Below are 19,543 nucleotides of genomic sequence, written 5' to 3'. Positions count from 1 at the left end.
AAAAAACAACTCTATTGCTAAAACACTGCAGACTGCAGACCACCAAAAATACAAAAGCTTTAAATAAACAGATCCATGATCTGATTTCTCAACCACAATTGCAAAAATGACAAGGAGATTAACTGATCTTCAACCTGTTGCTGAGCAGCTGCAGCATCATGTGACTGGGTTCAAAGGTTCAAGCAGAAAGATGCATGAAACACTTATCAACAAGAAGCAAGCTAGTAAGACATGACAAGTTAGACTCTCATAGTAACGTCAGTGGAGAGAGAAAACAGAAGAGTTTTGTGGCAATATTTTGACTCAGATGCAGAGGGAAATGAGACAGATTTTCAGAGGCCACTGTGCCAAAGGTACCTCAAAAAAGTTAAAACAAAGGGACAGGACACTAATATTCTGGCAAAACATCTGATGGACAGACAGCCAGATCTCTTCTGTAAAGCAGCAAGTCGTGTTTCTAAAAATTATGTTTTCAGTACATGTTCCTTATGATAAACCCAGTGATAAACAATGCTCTATTTTTCACAAATCAAATTAAAACATCTTTGTAGGACACACTAAAACAAACGTTTGTGGCTATTTTACCTTAGGCAACAGCTACCGCCATCAGCTTTTGTGTTGGTTAATAATGTTACTGATGCTTGACAAGTAAATCCTGATGCACACTGTGACAACTGTGGTGCCGCTGTGCAAATGAAGCCTGGTTAGGGGTTAAGACTCCTTGGTCTTGGAGTGTAAAAGTGTATTTACCATGAAAGTGTTGGTACATGCTCTGTTACTTTTTCTTTATCAGCACGGCAGATTGTTAATCAAATGGACAACATTATCCTTCTTCCTTCTAAAACTCTTTTGCTGCGGTATCGAAGCAGGCACAGATATCAATTTATTTTTAACTGGTATCACATAGATGTTTGAATTTTGGTATTATGAAAGCCTCATTTACATTCTGATAATATGACAGAGCTGCCAAAAATTGTGTTTTTAGGTTTATTTGTTGTGTTTTACCGGCTACTAACAAGTTAACATTCAGTGTCTTGTTGTTTTCAGTCACTGGGTCTCAGATAATAGTGTGATTAACTTAAGCTCTGTCTATTTACTTAAAAACCACATGGCTGTCAAAGGGTGGACATTATTTGTAGACAGCTGCTGTAAAATAGTGTCAACACCAATATAGTTCTGCTTTTACTATTCACATACACGCCCTCACAGTTGTTAGAACCATTCATTTCTCTGCTCTTACATACTTTAAAACCATACAACCTTATGGTTTACCATCAGTTTTTTTGTCAATTAAACTTTATTTTCCTCTCTGTCTTCCTGTTGCAGATTCAGTTCATGATAAGACAGTCAAAACCATGACACTAAAAGCTAACAAAAGCTGGTGGTGTGGTTTGACACGATAAGAAGAGTGACAGTGTCTCCTCTATTGCATAACAAGTGCTCTTCTCTGCTTGTCTTACTGCAATTGTAATTGTTGGTTAATTCCTAACTTGTCATAAAGTGTAACTTCAAACACTGTGAGTCAAAGAGGAAAAGCTGTGTGTGGGTGAGTATATGAGAGGTCAGAAGTGAGGGGAAATGAGGCTGTCTGCCTCTGCAAATGAGCCTTGTGTGATGACACAAAGTTTCAATAATTCTAGATCAAATTAAGCAACCTATATCCCTAATCAAATATGACTAAACATTAATGTTTAGGAAAGCACATCATGACTATACCGAATGTAGTGATAAAAGCTGGTGTTCAATTAGTATTGATATACAAAAATATACATAAAATTTGGAGGGAGAAAGTAGAAAAGCTCCAAACTTGGACGTTAAGAACTTAAGCTTTTCTTGTCGTTTCTCCTTCTTATGCACTTCTTTAAGAGGTAGATGAGGGTCAGAGCTTTAAGTATTTTCTGCAAACTCAACGGCAGCTGCCCTAAAAGAAAAAAAATCCACCTCTCAACAAGCGTACCACTGAGCTTTAGTCCAGAGGGTTCTGTCCACTGCCACAGTACAAAAATAACAAGTTATGTTTGGCGCTATTTGATCCCCTGGATCTAACTCAAATAAAGTCAATGTTAGCAGTGACCTCAGCTGGGCTACGGGGGAGAGGTTAGGACGAGCAGAGAGTTAGGTCACCTGGTGTTGACATGTTTTTGTCCACACAGAAACATGTTGAGACTTAAATTGAAACCAAATGGTTCTTCATTCTCACGCCATGAAGTTTATGCTAAGCTGAAGATAAGAATAGACTTGTGACAGGAAAATGTCGTTTAAATAAAGAGAGTGAAGTGGAAATAGTTTTATAAGAAATTACAGTGTATCAGATTATTCGAAACAGCCAAAGTAGTTGAGAAAAAATGCTGGGACATTTTGGCACAAGGCTGGGCTGTGAAAGAGATATCATTAGCCTCTGTATCTGCAGCCTGCTTTCCTCCTCAGACTGGGAGAGAGTGATGTCAGGCCTGCTAAGTACCTGATAACCCAGGCACGAGAGGCTGCACAGCTCACAGCTCTGGGGGTCATCAAAAGTACTATGCCTCCTTTCCTTCTCACTCACCCTGGATTAAAAGTGGATTTATTCTGAGATAGTTCAGTTAGGGCTGTAAAATTCTCAATACATGTATTCTTTCTGATATATTTTAATGCCATGTGTCACTTAACCATATAATCTTTCTTCTTTTAAAGATCAACAGTATCAAAAATTTTAAAAAATGATTTAAAAAAAAAAAACTGCATCTCATTAGTTGTGATTCTTACAAAACTGCAGAAAGCGGCCCATTAAAATTCCCTGGTTGGCAAAAACTTTTTATCAAGTCTATATCTAATCACGCATTCTTTCTACTTTAGTATAAAATTCTGGTGCTGTGGCAGCCCTAGTTCAGTATCACAATGGGGTCAACAGGTTCATGTTACTCAGACTGTGGAAAAGCCCACGCAAGATCCAAAGATGACATGACTAGCATTCCTAACGACATGTTAGCTGACCTTTGCATGTTGAATTGGCCGCAGGCACTAAGGTTTCATAACTGAATTTTAAACATCACGGTGATGCTGGTGAAGGTCAAACAATACTGAGCCGTGTTTCCTGAGCACTAAATTTGTTCAGTTTGTTGCTTTTTATTCCAAAATCGGAACCAACTCCTGCAGACGTTCTACATTGTACAGAAACATTGGCAATACTTACAGTGTTTTGGTTATCACACAAAAAAGGATATATTGTAGTCCTACTATAGAAAATTCCATCTCAATTATCAACTATATCATTGATATAATTATATATTATATAATCAAATCACTTGATCTACAATATTGATGGAAAATCGCTGTACTCATCACTCGCAGCAGATTAGAGTTAAGTGTTGAATGTCCCTTTAAATGGGTTAAAAAAAACTATTTTAGGTTTGTTGTAAGACAAGCCACTGTGTTATGAACCATCAGGCCAAATCTGAGTAATGAAAAATAACACTAAGAATATTAAATTATACTTCATAGTCATGATATATGAGGCATTAAAATTTGCTGGTGTGGGTGTGTTGGCTGAATGAGCTGAAGCCACACCCACTCACTGATCAGAACACAGCTGCCTGCCTCTGTGCCAGAGCAGAGAGACAGAAATTGGGGAATAAATTTACTGTTTTCTGGTACAAATGTCTCCATCATGATACTTTTGATGGCCTGTGGCTGATAGATTGGGAAATTTACCCCACAATGAACAAAAACATAGCATATAACGGACCATTAACTTCCAATGAAGACAGTGATATCAGCTAACAACAGACTGTACTGAGACGAACTGCTCTGCGGTTTTATATCATTGTAGCACGTGAGGGCGGAGTAATTCCCAATCAAGACTGGTCTAAATCAGAAATTCAGTCACATATAGATCTATGGGTTTTCATATGTTCCCAGCAGCCTTATTCCAACATATCTAGTGTGTTGAGACACAAAGTTTGAATTTCACTTTACAGGGATATTAAAAACCTTAAGGACTTCTCAATACAATCAATTATTATAATAACAGACTGTTTTAAATAATGTGGTACTGGAAAGTAAAGGGGTCCTTCAAATTCTGCAAAATTTAAATTTTACATAGTCTTACTGCAGAAAATGTACAGTAAAATCCAATGTATAACTCACATTTTTAATACCTATTTTGGACGATATGGGATTTTTTCAGATCTCCAATGTGTGAGGGTTAACAAATTAACTAATTCCAGTTCTTCAAACACACTTTTTAGTGTAAGAAGTGATGATGAATAAAGAAAATTCAGCATATCAGCAGAAATTTCATATCTGTCGATATCAATATCATCCCAATAAATTCATGCATCCTTCATTTTATCATCTTAAAAGCTGACTGAGGTTTAGATCCATAATGACTAACATACCAGTACAGAGTGCAGAGATAAGCAACATCATTACCACAGCTAAGTGCAGGTGCCACTGTCACACACTCCTCAAGACGTAATGCGACTGAAAATTCATCCCCATTCACTGTGTACTACAAATGGCCGTGTAGGCTTCACTGTTTAGAATGTGCAGTAATACATAACACAAAACACACCGGCAGGGGTTGGTGTCCCCTCTGTAAGCCAAAAGTACACATTTAGAGAAAATTGGAAATATACAGTGTGGAGTGCTGGTCTGATGAAGAACACTCTTCAACAAGCAGAGAGGAGTCTGCACTGGAAGTGTGGAGAACATACATGTGAGTTTAGTATATTATGGGCTGGGCTCTTTACATTACTCACATGGCTTCTCCAGAAAGATAAACACAGCCTGAGCCAACACAAACACTTGGATACATATGTGTGACTGTAAAATGTGCATTTAACATCAGTACAAGAGACTGATGTGTTTATGAGCAAGCTATTTAACAACACTGTACTTAAATTGTTAATAATTTGCAGCAAACACTTATTTTCCAAACAATTTTCAGCAGGAACAAAAAACAGCTGGGAAAGGCAGACCTCCCCTCCTTTTTCTTTCAAGGAGTTTCTAAAATTAGTCAGGAATTTGGTTCTGTGCCTCTCTAACACACGCCCCCAAAACTCTCCCAGTCACACACGCCCCCTCACTCACCAACATAAACAACATAGCCTTCATACAGGGAGGACTTTTAAAGAGCCCTTTTAGAAAGCTTCAGCACTATTGCACTGAAACCACACCATGCTGTTTGAATTCACCAAGTTAAGACAACATTTGACAGAGTGCTACAAAAATTTGTTGCTTGTTGAATATGGTTGCATTTAATTGGAGCACTTTTTGCAGAAAAAACCCTCCTGTACGCAGTCATTCTGTGGTGATGCAGAGGTAGGCTTGTTTTTCCATTAGGCTGTCTACACCACAGGCCTGCTTTCATTCTGTCTTTCAGTATAATTCTAGTCTACATTATACAAGAGAAACACTCTGTATGATGCATTATGTAAGCTGGTTTGGGGTTTGTTGGTAATTATGATGTTGGTTAGTCCTGACCCATTCCCGAGTGGCATTCAAGAACAGGTGGAAACCTTTCATCAACCATTTCTCTGACCGATGTTTGAACCAGCAAACTAAGATGGTTGAGATGTCTCTTACGCCTTTTCATCTGAGTTTTCTTCCTGCCATGTGCGACAGTCAATTCTTACTCAATGTGTGAAACATAAATGTGTGAAAATAACAGAGGAGTTTCAATTTTATGCTGTTCACAAAAGATTAACTAAAAAAAAAAGGTACCTGTCTTCAATTGGAAGACCATCTTTTCTTCGCTCCTTCTCCACCTGAGAAAAAAAAAAAAGAAGACAAAGGTATTCAAATCAGCATGGTCAAACAGCAGACTGTCACCCACTTAATCTACATTTACAAAGTTGCCCAAAAAGACTCATATCTGGAGGCTCCTTTGGATGGAAGTCTACTTGTTACCAGTAAAAGAGTTTTTTCTTTGCTCAAAATGAGGTTGTGGATGTGCCTTTCTTACCACTTATCTGAGCATGTGTTGTGTGCATACAGGCTTTCTAATAATGCTGTAACTGAGAAAATACAAACATACCTGCCGCCACCATTTCCAGCATTTTGTGCTAAGGGATGTCAAATTCATCCAATGCTTAGAAGATGGAAATATTTATTAAAACTAGGACGCACTGATGGTATAAACATCGCCATCAGCTGATGTTGACCCTGCTGACAAACCCTGGACATCATCAAATGATGTGGCATAAACAATGTCAGTAACCAATGTTTATCAGTTGTGCCAATTTAATTTAACGCTGGAATCTGGCATACCTAACCGTTGAATCAAGTAGGAGAGTATTTTTAGGCAGACTCTAACAGTTTTGATGGTCAAACATGAGAAAAAATGTTGGCATAGTGGAAGTGTTACAACAAAAGAAGTGATGAAATATGCATCAGTATCGGCAATCATCTGTAAAGGCCCCAATTTATCATAACTGGTGTATTTCTAATAAAAACACATTTGACTCCGATGAGGGCTGGTGGTACGAAATTAGGCAGTGGGGGCCAGAACTAACTTTTGAATGAAGAAAGAACCCTGCATAAACAAGAGCTATGATGCATTTTCATTCAACAAAAACTGCTACCAAACATTCCACTGGGCAAGAGCATTTTTCCTAAGAAATGCCACAGGTTTTATGCTGCAGAAAATATAATTTCACCGTAAATAAAGTAAGGAATCCAAGCAGGAAACTGGAGTAGCCTTAGGAAAACAAAATTGGCATTGCATCTTTTTCAGCTCTTAGGGTAACACAGCAGGCAGCAGTTTCTGCAAGTGTTGGCAGAGTGCACTGTAGCTCTCTGAATAAAACAATGAACATCCAGTTTGTTGTCTCTTACTCCTTCAGACAGTAGTCAAACAGGATTACAGGTTTTATGAAGACATCTGAGATGATCTGCAGCTACAGAAAACAACTGTTGGCTAAAGTGCTGTAGAAAGTTGATGTCTGGTAAAACTGGGATAATAATTTCACATCATCTTAACCTTTATGTTGTCGGTGTGACCCACTTTCAAAAGTTTTTGATAATACCTATGTGTTTTTTGGATCTACTTGCATACAAATCACATGGCCTCTCACTGCCACACCCTCTGCAAATACCATTCACGAGCAATACTTACTTTAAATAAAGGAGGTGATATAAAGTGTGGAGTGTTTGTTGTCTTGGTGGGTCAAAAATGACCCAAGGGAGCTTTGATCATAAATAAAGCAAAATAGTTCACAATTTCACCTAAATCTGACTATTAAAAGGCATAAAATTATGAAAATGAGGTATATTGCCTGTATATTACAAATAGAAGCGTAAAAACTTGTTTAATGGTGATGCTATGATGCTGTCAGACAGAATGGGCTGATATGTTTATGCTTTATTAAGAAAAGTGGCGATCATCATCTATTATCAAATGTGCCTCTAATCATAACTACAGCCAAATAATAAAACACATTTTAAACTCAAAAACAAAGAATACTCTCATGTAAATAAGTCATACTGACTTAAAGGTTGAGTAAAAAACATGAAACATGTATGATTGAGTCCTCACTGGTGAGTATGAATGAGAAAAATTTGTGATGCATCACAGGAATTGGGGACATTTCATGCTATCATGCTTTAAAAACAGTGAAACCAGACTAGCTCAAATTTTACCCATGAGGACAGCAAACTCATTGTTCAAACAAAGAAAAATAGGATGAAATAAACTTTAACCAATCACACAGTATTTTTTACATAACTAGACATGAGATTATTTTGAGAACACACACGATATTTCCACACAGGCTATCAGAATATTCTTCCATCTGCCAATCAGGCAGGTGAGGTGCTCTGCTCATGGTGGAGGAAAATACAATAACAGACAAGAAAAAGAAACATCAATTAAGAATTTTAATTCATTTTTCCTCAAATTTCCGAACAAATGATTCCTTTATGGAGTTTCCTTTCAGAAAGTCATTTAATCATCACAAACCAGGCAAACTCAATTTATTATGAAATTGATTTTATACAGAACCATGTGCGTGCAGCAAACTACTGCTTAACTAGATTACACTTTGCATGTCAACATACTGCCTGTACTGAGTGTTGTTCAGGTTTACCCTTCCAGAGGGGAAAACTGACCAGCAGTGTACACTGTATTTAATTGGCAACAGACAAATCGGTCACACTGACACAGCTGGGATAAAAGCCTTACATCTGTAGTAACTGTTCTTCACCTCTGCAAAAAACAAAGCTATCCTGGAAAGAAGGACTAGCTTGGCAGCATTCTGGACACATGTTCCATCAAAGTAGAACTTTTCAACATGCAGCAGAAGACAGCTACATAACCAATGCAAATTTTCATTTTTTATTTACTAAATGTGGCGCTTAAAGTGACCGGCTGAAAATGACAAAAAGAGCAATCCAAACAGCACTTCTAACACTGTTAACTAAGGTGCTGTAAATGATGTTCCACATGTATGGCCTACAGAGATAAGCTTTGGTCTCTTCAAACATAGATCATACAGTTTCCATAGGAACAATCTAGGGGCTTATGGCTACATCATGGCTTCATGACCAAACTACTAACAGTGATGTAGGACACATAAGTAGCGTGGCTGTGATAAACACTGAGGATCTGGACTTAAAATCTCCTCTTGAATCTCTTCACCTGATTCCATGGTTAGAATGTCGGCTCCAAGTTAAACACACACCTTAAGGAACATAGAGATAAAACTGCATCTTAAAATGCAGGTGTATGAAGTTCTATAATCTCTAGTGTAGTCTGAATACGGGCTCAGAGGTATGAACTAGGGCTGAACAGTTTTGGAAAATAATCTAATTGCAATTTCTTCGCCCAAATTGCAATTTAATATGTGATTATTACTTAACTCGCTTTTATTCCTTAACAAGGTCTGGAAAAGTCTTTGAGTCTTTAAATTTATCTGATTATGATGATTTGAACTTGTATTGCAAATTGGATATAATTGGTGCACTGAAGGGTTTTTGTCATTCTCATATTTAATAAGAAAAAACGTACATAAATGAAGGTAGGATTTTTTAATAGACTATTCTAAAAAAAAAAAAAAAACTGGCACTTGAATGACTGCATGATATGTCATGCATAGCATCTCTGCTGCAAAAAAAAGTTTCAAACTGCTGTTTTGACACAAATTTCAGGTCAAAGAAATATTGCACCTTCCGTGATTTCAAAATTGCAGCAGGCCATATTGTGATTTAATCTAATTTACGATTAATTGCCCAGCCCTAGTATGAACCCATTTGAAATAAGACCAAAAGATTTTTAAGCCTGTAATACTTTAGAGGTTGTCTTCTCTGAAGAGCAAAACACTCTGAATGTATTCACTTACAACTGTAGCTCAAAGTAGGATTCATTTATGGCAATGAATATAAAATAACCCGCCATGGTTTAATGATATATCAGGCTTGTTGCCAAGAAAAGCAAAGCACATTTGCAGAAGTTTTTCAAGCTACATCATAAACTTTGATATACTGACTCATTCTATTATTGCACAACCATTGTCTTAATGTGGCAACGTGTGCAAGCTGCAGCTTGAAATGTTCCAGCGAGCAGATCCTTGTTTTACTCTGTGTTATATCCTCCAATACCCCCCAGCAACTTTAAAGCTTGGCTTAACTGAATGAGACAAAACAGATTTTCCAGCTGATTAGGCTCAGCAATGACAGAACACATTCTGTCGCTGCTTGTTGCAGCAGGTGAGCCAAAAATGCGTGAGGAATATTCATTGGAGGTGCAGCATTTGTAAACTAATTGGATTCTAGTTGAAGGGGGGTGAGGAAATTTTGCATAACAATAGTATGTATATGAGACATCGATAGACAGGAGAAAGAGATGGAAACAGCACCTATAGCACAATCAATAACACTATGAGACAATGCAAACATGTGATCCTTGATCAAATCCAAAACACGTCAATGTTTTAGAGATAAAAAATTAAACGCTACAGCTGTACACACAGTATCTGCTCAGTCATGATCTCTGCAGCTGATATTTGATCTTGGATCTGATTTTTACTACTGCTTACGAGACTGTATCTTCTGCATCACCACTTCGATGCGCCCGTAGCAACATACAGTAGTTACTTAACCAGCTGACTAGCAGAAGCACTCTAATATAGAGGAAGGAAAGATACCCATGTCATGCTCCATTTCACATGGCCCATGTAACTGAGACAGTCACTCCATTCACCACTGCCTATCTAAACATGACACCTAACAATGTCAACAATTCTGCCATCTGCCAATTGGTCAGCAAGGTACGGTGAGTGGAAAATACATGACAAAAGCCCAGGGCTTCTTCCTTTTCTTTAAACCACTTCAACCTAAGCAAAAAAATATTTACTAATCCTGTGCCATTTTTAGTTTTGGCATGTGTAAAGTAATTGCTGCCGTGTGCAGATTGAAAAAAAACAAACAAGAAGTTAAGTAACATAATGAACTAGGGCTGAACAAATTGGAAAAATAATCTAATTGTGATTTTGTTTCCCAATATTGTGATTTAACCCCTTAAAGCCTGTTGTATCATATTTGATACATACTTTTATGATACCTCTATCTAATCAATATGATCAATAAATTACTAAAAAAAAACAAAAACACCAAATGTATCAAATGAGATACAAAACCCATATATGTTAAATTTTATGGAAATTTGGATCTCAGTAGAAATTTAAATAAACATTTCAGTTCCAAAAAGTGACAATTTTCTGGCTATAATTTGTGTTTTCAGGCTATAATGGGTTAATATGAAAATATTTTTAGATCCCTCAAATGATGTTTTCCTCAAAAAAGCAAGCGAAATCAGTTGCTATTCTGAGGGGATAATATTTTTTGAACAGGAAAAGTAGGATTTTTTGAAAGTATATTAAAATAGGCACTTAAATGTATGTATAGCAAAAAAAGGTATCAACCTGGTATTTTGACACATTTCAGGTTAAGAAAATATTGCACTGTTTGTGATTTCAAAAATTACAGCAGGCCATATTGCAATTTAATCTAATTTGCGATTCATTGCCCAGCCCTATAATGAACTAAGCATAATTATCTTTGTGATAATCTCAATCTACATTTATAAAATTGCTTTGAAGTCTATTATTCATGGTTGAAACATACTTCCTTTATGTATTGAAAATATGTATATGCAATGTGCATGAACATTTCTGTGTTTTCATTGCACACAAACACATCTTTTTCACACCTGTAAACCTAAGCCTGCAGAAAATGCCACACCCCCCTCAGGTAACATGACAGTCAGCTGTTGACCTCATGACAGGTTATCTGTAAACATCAAACTTCTACTGTTTGTGCTTGTTCTGCTTCTGGATTATATAATCATCTACCCCCTGCTGCTTGATAATATTTAGGATTTTGCAAGCCAGATTACAAGAAAATCCTGCACAACACCAAGTATGACACACACACCACAGCAGGAGGAAATAAATGCCAACTTGTATGCAGGAAATAACTGCAGAGTAGTATTCCTAACGTGCTCTCACAGCGTGCGCTGCAGACTCAACTCCACAATGGACACTATGTACAAAAGAAAATAAGGAGGAGCCACATGGCAGGTGGCCTCCCGCTCTGGTTTCATTTCAGTATTGAACTAAGGATTCTAGCTCGATAATTACAACATTAACACAGCAGTGTGGTCACAAACACTGCCACTGATCTGTCTTCATGTAAACAAATAACATACACTCCTCCACTATGTTGAGGCAAACACAAAGGGGATACATCAACCACACACGTGCTCATGCATGAGGCTACTACTCACTTATTTGTGTCTGCAGATTAAATCTCTTAAATCACACATAATAAACAACCCCAAGGAAGAAATTAGGATTACCTGAAGTGGGACTAATGGGTCTGCATCCTCCGGTTGCCAGACCTCGACCACGCTGGTGGATATCTGACCCAGAGCTTTGTGGAAGTAAAAAAATTAAATTAACAATGAGATGTTGATAAAAAATTGAGCAACACTGAAAGAAAACAGATGCTGAAAGCGCTGTCTTTCTGTAGTTTTAAGTTTTAAACTGTAAAGGGGCGTGCTCTGTTGTTAAAACCAGTCATAACAAATGAATAAACTTCAACGGCGTGGATGATAATCATACAGACAAGTGAGGAAATGACTTCGCTTGACAAAGGCTGTTTGCTAGCTTCTTGATTAGCAGGCAGGTTAGCTCGATGGCTAACGAACTTGGACTCCCACTAATACTGTACAGGAGAATGTCTTAGCCGTGTATGGCAATCTTACATGAATATTAAGTTTTATTTAAATGGTAGAAAATGTAGTAATGTGCCGCTTTAAAGTTCCAGTAATACGTTACTTCCCTGCCTGAGTAAGTTACCGTTTATACCAAACAGCAAAGGGAACTGCCAGCTAGCATGAACTAGCAGGCTGACAAAACATCACTAAAAACCGTATTTAGTGCAAGAAAAATATAATTTACACAAGTGGCCACTTGAAGTGTATTCACGACCTATTTTTCGCCCTGTTGAAATTCACAAGCCGTTTGTACAATTTCGCCTGACAACCATTTTTATGCACAACGTCTGCTGTCATGTCAGTTTAGCTAACTCAACGGTCGCGTTGCACCTCCGGAGAGGAAAATAAAGGTGAGTGACAAACCTTGCAGCTGTGCCCCTCCGTGCTGGACGCAGGGTAAAAGCAATTGAAGTATTCCTAGTAGTATATTGATCCACGTTTTCCTGTGGCAGTGGCTGCCTTGTTGGAAGTCCTGTAGCCCCGCCATGCTGCCTTCTCTCAGCTTGCAGCCTGCCTTGTGTTTCGCAGCGTTGGTCTTTCTTTCTCTCAGCACCGAGCAGCAGAAACAGCAGCAGGAGCAGCAGCAGCTCCCTCCCTCTGCTCCTCCTCATGCACATTGTAGAGTGAGAGCAGACACCACTGTCACTTACAACAAGGCTGTTTACGTGTCTGTCGCTGAAGGTACATTAAACAAAGTTCACCAAAAAAGGGATAATATGAAGGTGCACTTGTATAATGTGTCATACAGTGGTGGAAAGTGACTAAAACATTTATTCAACAAACTACATGTAATTATAGCCTACCTTACATGAGCACTTCCATCTCAGGCTTCTTCTATTATTCCACACATTCTCAACTAGTCTAGCCTCAGGACCCACTGCCCCCAATTTACAAGGAAATCCCAACCCTTATTCCCCCAGCTTTATGACCAATCAAATGTATTAAGTGAAAAATGTTGCAGTTTGGACCTTAGATGGAAATAAAACATGACTAAACAATGAAAAAAGGACACGGAGTGCCTATAAAAAGTATTCAACCCCTTGGATGTTTTACTCTTTTAATCATGGTTAATATCATTTGGCTTTTTTGACAAAAAAATATAAAAATCCTATTTAATGCCAAAGTGAAAACAGATTTCTAAAAAGTAATGTCAGTTAAATAAAAATATGTAAGGTAAAATAAGTGACTGCATAAATATTCAGCCCCTTCAATTCAGTATTTAGTAGATGCACCTTTGGCTGCAATCACAGCACTGAGTCTGTGTGAATAGGTCTCAGTCGAGCTTGCACATCTGGACACTGCAGTTTTACTCCATTCTTAGCAAAACTGCTCAAGCTCTGTCAGGTTGCACAGGGATCAGGTGTGAACAGCCCTTCTCAAGTCCAACCACAAATTCTCTATGTGATGGAAGTCTGAGCTTTGACTGGGCCACTCCAGAACATTCACCTCATCTTACACATGTGCCATATTTATTTTATTTTTTTTAATTTGCACACATATAGGATTATATAAAATTGAATTAGAAAATGTATAAAAAATGTGTCGGGAGAGGTCAAGAAGCCATCAAGCTTATGCAAAGGACCTAACCTTTCTATGAGACAACAGATTAATCAAGATTTCAGTAAGAACACAAACTAATGCAAGCATACACCTACATATGTAGGTCCATGTGTAAAAAGAAAATAAAAATTGACGATAAACTAACAGATTTAACAAACAAATAGAAGTATAAAAACTATAAAAGAGTTGACAGAATTTGAACAGATTTAAAACATAAAAAACTAAGCTTCATGAATTAAATGTAAGGACAGTTTCCTTTTAAAAGTTTGTAATGATGATGAGCTCTCAGTTACAGGTCTTTTAGCATTCCATATTTGTACACCATGATATCTAATGGAGAACTGACCATGTTTAGTTTTATAGAAAGGAAGGCGAAGATGATTAACCTGTCTGGTATTATATGAATGAATCTGTGAATTTAAAGAAGTTTTTAAATGATAATGGTAAAGATAAAGGTAAAAACATGTATTTGTTAATAAACACACATATCTGATGAATGTTTTTAGCATAAATTGAAAGAATGTTTAGTTTTTCTTTAAAGTGGGGCAGAAGCTTCTGTTGAATTACAGAAAGTTGCCAATCTTATAAAACGTTTTTGCAGAGAGTAAATTTTAAGAAGGTTGGACAGGTAAGTGTTTGCCCAGACTGTTACCATAAATCAAATAGGATAAATAAAAGAATAATACAACGCCAATAAACAAGCCTTATCTACAAAATGTGTAAGTTTGCTGATGATCCCCAATGACTTAAAATTAATGTGATATTTCCAATTTAAATTCTCATCCACTAGGATACCTACAAATTTGACATGGGATACTTGAGAAATTCCATTTCCCTCGATTGAAACTCTAGCATAGTCCTTGTAATAACTGCTGCCTCTTCCTGCAAATACTATGAAACTTGACTTTTTAAGATTTAATTAAAGTTTATTAAGTTTGAACCATTTTGCAACTCTTGCCAATTCCTCATTTGCATTCTTTATTAAAGTATGTAAGTCAGTGTGTGATAAAATCATGTTGGTAAGAATTACAAGCTAATGGAAAATCATTCATGTAAATAAGAAATAATAAAGGTCCTAATACAGATCCTTGTGGTACTCCACATGATATGCCAAGGGTGCTAGAAGCACAACCATTGGTTACAACATACTGTTCTCTTTCACCCATATAATTGGTTAACCACTTCAGTGTGTCACCCTGAAAAGCATAGTATTGTAATTTAGTAAACAAAATTTCATGACTGACCATGTCAAACGCTTTAGACAAGTCTAGAAAAATGCTTACTGAATAACTGTTATCATTTAGAGCTGCCTGTATTTTGTTTACTAGCTGTAAAAGTGCCAATGTAGATTGTATGGTCCTTTCTAAATCCATATTGATGTTCAAATAAAATTTCATTTTCTTGTAAATGAGTTACAATTCTGCCATAGATCAATTTTTTCAAGAATTTTTGAAAAACTTGTTAAAATGGATATAGGGCGATAGTTTGTAAAATTACATTAGTCACCAGTTTTACATAAAGGTATATTTTTTGCTTTTTTAAGGTCTTTCAGAACAATACCAGTTGCCAGTGATAGACTGAGAACATGAGTGAGGGGCTCCAGTATGTAGATTGATACCTCATTCACCAACGAACTACTGATTTCATCATGACCAGCTGAGGTGTTTTTTAGGTTTTGATTAAATCTCCTACTTCATTTAGTGATGGGGGCTCAAAATGGAAAATGCAGTGATAATGTTTCCTTAGGTATTCTAAATGACTATAATAATAATGTTGTCGATTTTCTGTGAGAGAGAAGCACCTACATTAGCAAAAAAGTTATTGAATCCACAGGAGATTTCATATGGATCACTGATCAATTTATCACCTTTAAGAAACTGTAAACTAGGACCTAATGATGGTTTCTTTTTTATTTAGCAGCTGGTTTATAACACCTTCCATTTTTTGATGGATTTAGCTGAACAAGTGTCCTTCAAGCAACTCAGAAGTGTTGTCTTGATGGTGTAATGGTAGCCAGGAATACTGAGTTACCAGTGACTGGGCCTTCAAGACACAGGTGTCTTTATACAAAATTAATTGAGACACATTCACTGCACTCAGGTGATCGCCACTAGCACCTACTCTAGCACCAATTTGCTGGACCTCTGATGAATTAGGTCAGTCACCTTAAAAGGGAATCTGTTTTCACTTTGACGTTAAATAGTTTTTTTTGGTCAAAAAAGCAAAATAACTTACTTTAGTTTTTACCACATTTATGCTTTATTCACTTGGGTTCTGACCCACCAGTTTAGAACCCGTCTTACAGGGAAATATGCTACATTAAAAATAAAGTTATTCAAACTATATTCAGAATAGTAGCTCCTCCCCAACCATCTACATGAGAGGTCATGTGAGGAACATTTGGCTCGTTATGAAAGATGCTCAATCAATATTAATGCCTTTTTATGTCCTACAAAAACAAATCAGACAATCATCATTTTGATCGATTGTTTCTACATAATTACATTAATGTCTGAAATCACAGCAGCATGGGAGGTGTTAGACAAAGTGATTAGCACAATACAGAAACTGACTTTTTTATTTTTACATTTGCCCATGTTGAAGATAACAATTTAACCAATGGCCAATACTGATGCCAAACATATTTTGGTGTTATACTCCAACAGTGTCACATCTTTTATCTTGTGTTTTACCATGAAAATATGTCGGACTTTGTCCAAACAACAGGTTAAGTCTTCTGCCCAATAATAAATCTCATCTCTGCTGTTAGATGTGCTAAATGCCAGCATGAAATTAACACGAAAAACATCTGCTACTGACATTGTTTATGTCCACATTAATTGCTGATGTTTTCTAAAAGGGCTGATATCGGCCGATACCAATGTTAAACTGATGCATCACTTTTACGGCTGTTAAATATGCACAGGGCCAGGGTTGTGGTTAAACTTTGCATAACCTGAGATGCCAGATGGATTTGTTTCACACTTCCATCTGGAAAACCTCTGATATACAGCGTTTGGGAAAGGGTGGAGCCTTTGAAAAAAACTCTGAGAATGATTGGATGAATGTTCTGTCTGTCACATCTTTAAGGGCCAATCACAGCAACAAAACACTTCACATCATCGCCACTACCAAGGAATAAACTCCATATAAAACTGCATAACGCAAACCATGGCGACTGTAGACATGTCAGTACACGATTTTTGTCGTTTTTGAAAAGAAAATAACTCACTGCTGTTCTCAGTTCTTCTTTTAACGAAGAAATGTTGTCAATTTCTATAAAACTGACGCTTTAGCTGCATCTATGCTAATGTCTTCTGCCATAACGGCACTGGCCTCTTGTTGCTGCTTGCATAATGTTACGACTCCGTCGCACCCGAAAGTACTGCCCCTCGTCACTGATTGGTCCTGTCACTTTCTAACCGGGCCCAAATGGTTCAGATGGGAGCTTTGCAAGATGGATTCGCCAGTGAAAAACAAGGAAACGGGTATCCATCTGCTTTGCAAGGGTTATTCTTTGCACAAGTACACGACAAATCCAGGAAGAGTTTAATGTTGCCACTTTGTCCACAGGTGTGCTTCAGTGGACAAATACTGGAAGTTTTGAATGGGAGTTTAAAAAGGCCAATAAATACATAAATAAATAAGGAGGCACGAAGATGGTCGAGTAGTTTAGGGGGCTACCCATGTACGCGGGTGGCCCGGGTTTGTATCTGGCCTGTTGCCCTTTACCGCATGTCTCTCCCAACTCTCTTCCCTGTTTCTGAGTCTATCCACTGTTCTTCCTCTATCTAATAAAGGCATGAAAAGGCCAAAAAATAAATCTTAAAAAAATAATAATAAATAAATAAAACAACAAGCCAAGACATTAACTAAAGCTCAGGAGTATTTTGCATACTTAGAGCAATTTTAAGTACATTCACCTTTAATAAAGGCACAGCTCAGGAACATACAGTAGAAATTAGCTCTGGCAGTATGAATGCAATAGTGTGTGGAAACAGTTCACTTGCATTATTCTTGTCCCTAACATTAAATAAACAAGTAATAAAACTTACATTTTTAACTTAAGTGACCATTTTACTTTAGCCTATTTAATAGTAAAGCTTCATGCTTTTACAGCCTCACTCATGTCATTGAGGAGAATTTATAAAGCTTAAAATTTTAGCAATTGAACAGCTAGAATCCAATATTACTAATAAGTTAATTATTGTAACATTGCCCAGAAGCAAAAAAAAAAAGTTTGTCACATTTACCAGTGGCTGGAAGCATTTAGGGATTGCAATGCCATAAAAGATAGCAGTGTTGAGATGAGGGTCTCTAACATGTTAGACATGTTTACGAGTTGTTTGCAGTGGCATCATAAAAAGGCTGCCTTTTAACTACCTAGGTAGCTGTGTGCATGCAAATGTTGAGTCTTTAAAGAAAAGAAAAAAGGTTGGTGTTTTGGAACATTGTTTTTCACCCTGTATTGTTTCTGTGTAATTAAACATGTCATAACTCCCAGCTTTAAATTTGTGGTCATTCAGATGGTGCTGAATTTATGTTAGTAACAGTTAATTAAACTACCAAACTTTATGTAAAACAGAGAGACTAAATGACAAAATCCAACCAGCTACAACAGAACTAAGCTCATGTTTAATCCAACGATGTATTTTCAGAGCTTGTTAAACAGGCCGCATTCATTGAAAAGAACTTCGCTCAAGTCACATTCTGTCAGAGCCACACCTCCCTTTACTTACAGGTATATAGACAGTATATAATTGTCCTTAGGATCAGGTGAGAGTTGTTGTCAGAGTAATTATTACCTTACTGATCCCCTGTGAGGACAACATGTTTGACAAAAAAGCTGCAATGAGCAGCAGTGTTTAAGTCAGTGTTAGTGAAGTAAAACTGCACGGCCTTCTAGATAGCAGAGCTTTTGACATTCAGCATGTCAGGCTCATGAATCATAGTCAGGACAGGTTGGGCAGGTACGCACATGAACACACACTCAGGTTACTCTTTAGTGGGTGTGTCAGCCCTCAAAACAACACTACAGCAAAACACTTTGAGGAGGTTTTTAGCTGGATCACTCTTCTTAAAAAAAGAAGCTTAAGGTTGACTCGTCACATTTACAAATTCTGGTATTTACATCTGCTTATCAGTTATTAGTAGGATATAATAAACAGTATAAATACTAACATGTATGCACTAGAGAGCCTTATAAACAGAAAAGCAACCACACTTTTAAACCAGCAGACTGCAGGATGTTTGCAAGGGCACACATCTTCCTCATAAACTGTTGTAACACTAACATCTTTGATAGTTTAAAGATAAAAACAACTTGCACATAGAAACACTGTTTTAAAAAAGCAACATAACTTAAAATATGCTCCCTGTACGTGAAGGAAACTAAACTTATAAGTAGTTCAAACAAGCATTGATCAAATTTGATATTTAAATGATTTAACCTGGATACACTGGCAGCTAGGTTACTGGGTAAATACTTGTTTTGCATCTGTTTTGACAGAGAAAAATGGAGCAAACAAGCAAATGGCCACTCTAGGCATGTCACGACAACACAGTTCCTCCCTGGCGTCACACAGAAAGTGAGTGTGCAGCACTGAGGAAAAAAAAAGTTGTGCTTTCACAGAAGATTTTGCAATATTTTAGTGGCAAATTCTGAAGAAATAAATGCATAAAACCGGGCATGTTCAAACGATTTCTACACCACACTGTTTTGTTTTTGAA

General features: G+C 37.1%; 1 protein-coding gene across 2 annotated transcripts in view; it reads right to left on the bottom strand.

Annotated features, from left to right (window-relative positions):
- tmem131l (transmembrane 131 like) overlaps positions 1 to 12,870 on the bottom strand; it is a 46,867-nt gene extending 33,997 nt beyond the window's left edge. For both annotated transcript variants that reach the window (XM_041784945.1, XM_041784946.1), the window contains exons 1-3: positions 12,617 to 12,870; positions 11,834 to 11,907; positions 5,704 to 5,747 (exon numbers count right to left, since the gene is read on the bottom strand). In XM_041784945.1, the coding sequence (XP_041640879.1) occupies positions 5,704 to 5,747; positions 11,834 to 11,907; positions 12,617 to 12,740 (242 nt within the window). In that variant the 5' untranslated portion in view covers positions 12,741 to 12,870. The remainder of the gene's footprint in view (positions 1 to 5,703; positions 5,748 to 11,833; positions 11,908 to 12,616) is intronic.
- Positions 12,871 to 19,543: the final 6,673 nt, after the last annotated feature.

Source organism: Cheilinus undulatus, linkage group 4 (assembly GCF_018320785.1).
Source record: "Cheilinus undulatus linkage group 4, ASM1832078v1, whole genome shotgun sequence".
Taxonomy (NCBI): Eukaryota; Metazoa; Chordata; class Actinopteri; order Labriformes; family Labridae; genus Cheilinus; species Cheilinus undulatus.
Note: the sequence above shows the minus strand (reverse complement) of the source record. Positions and strands in the feature narration are given on the sequence as shown.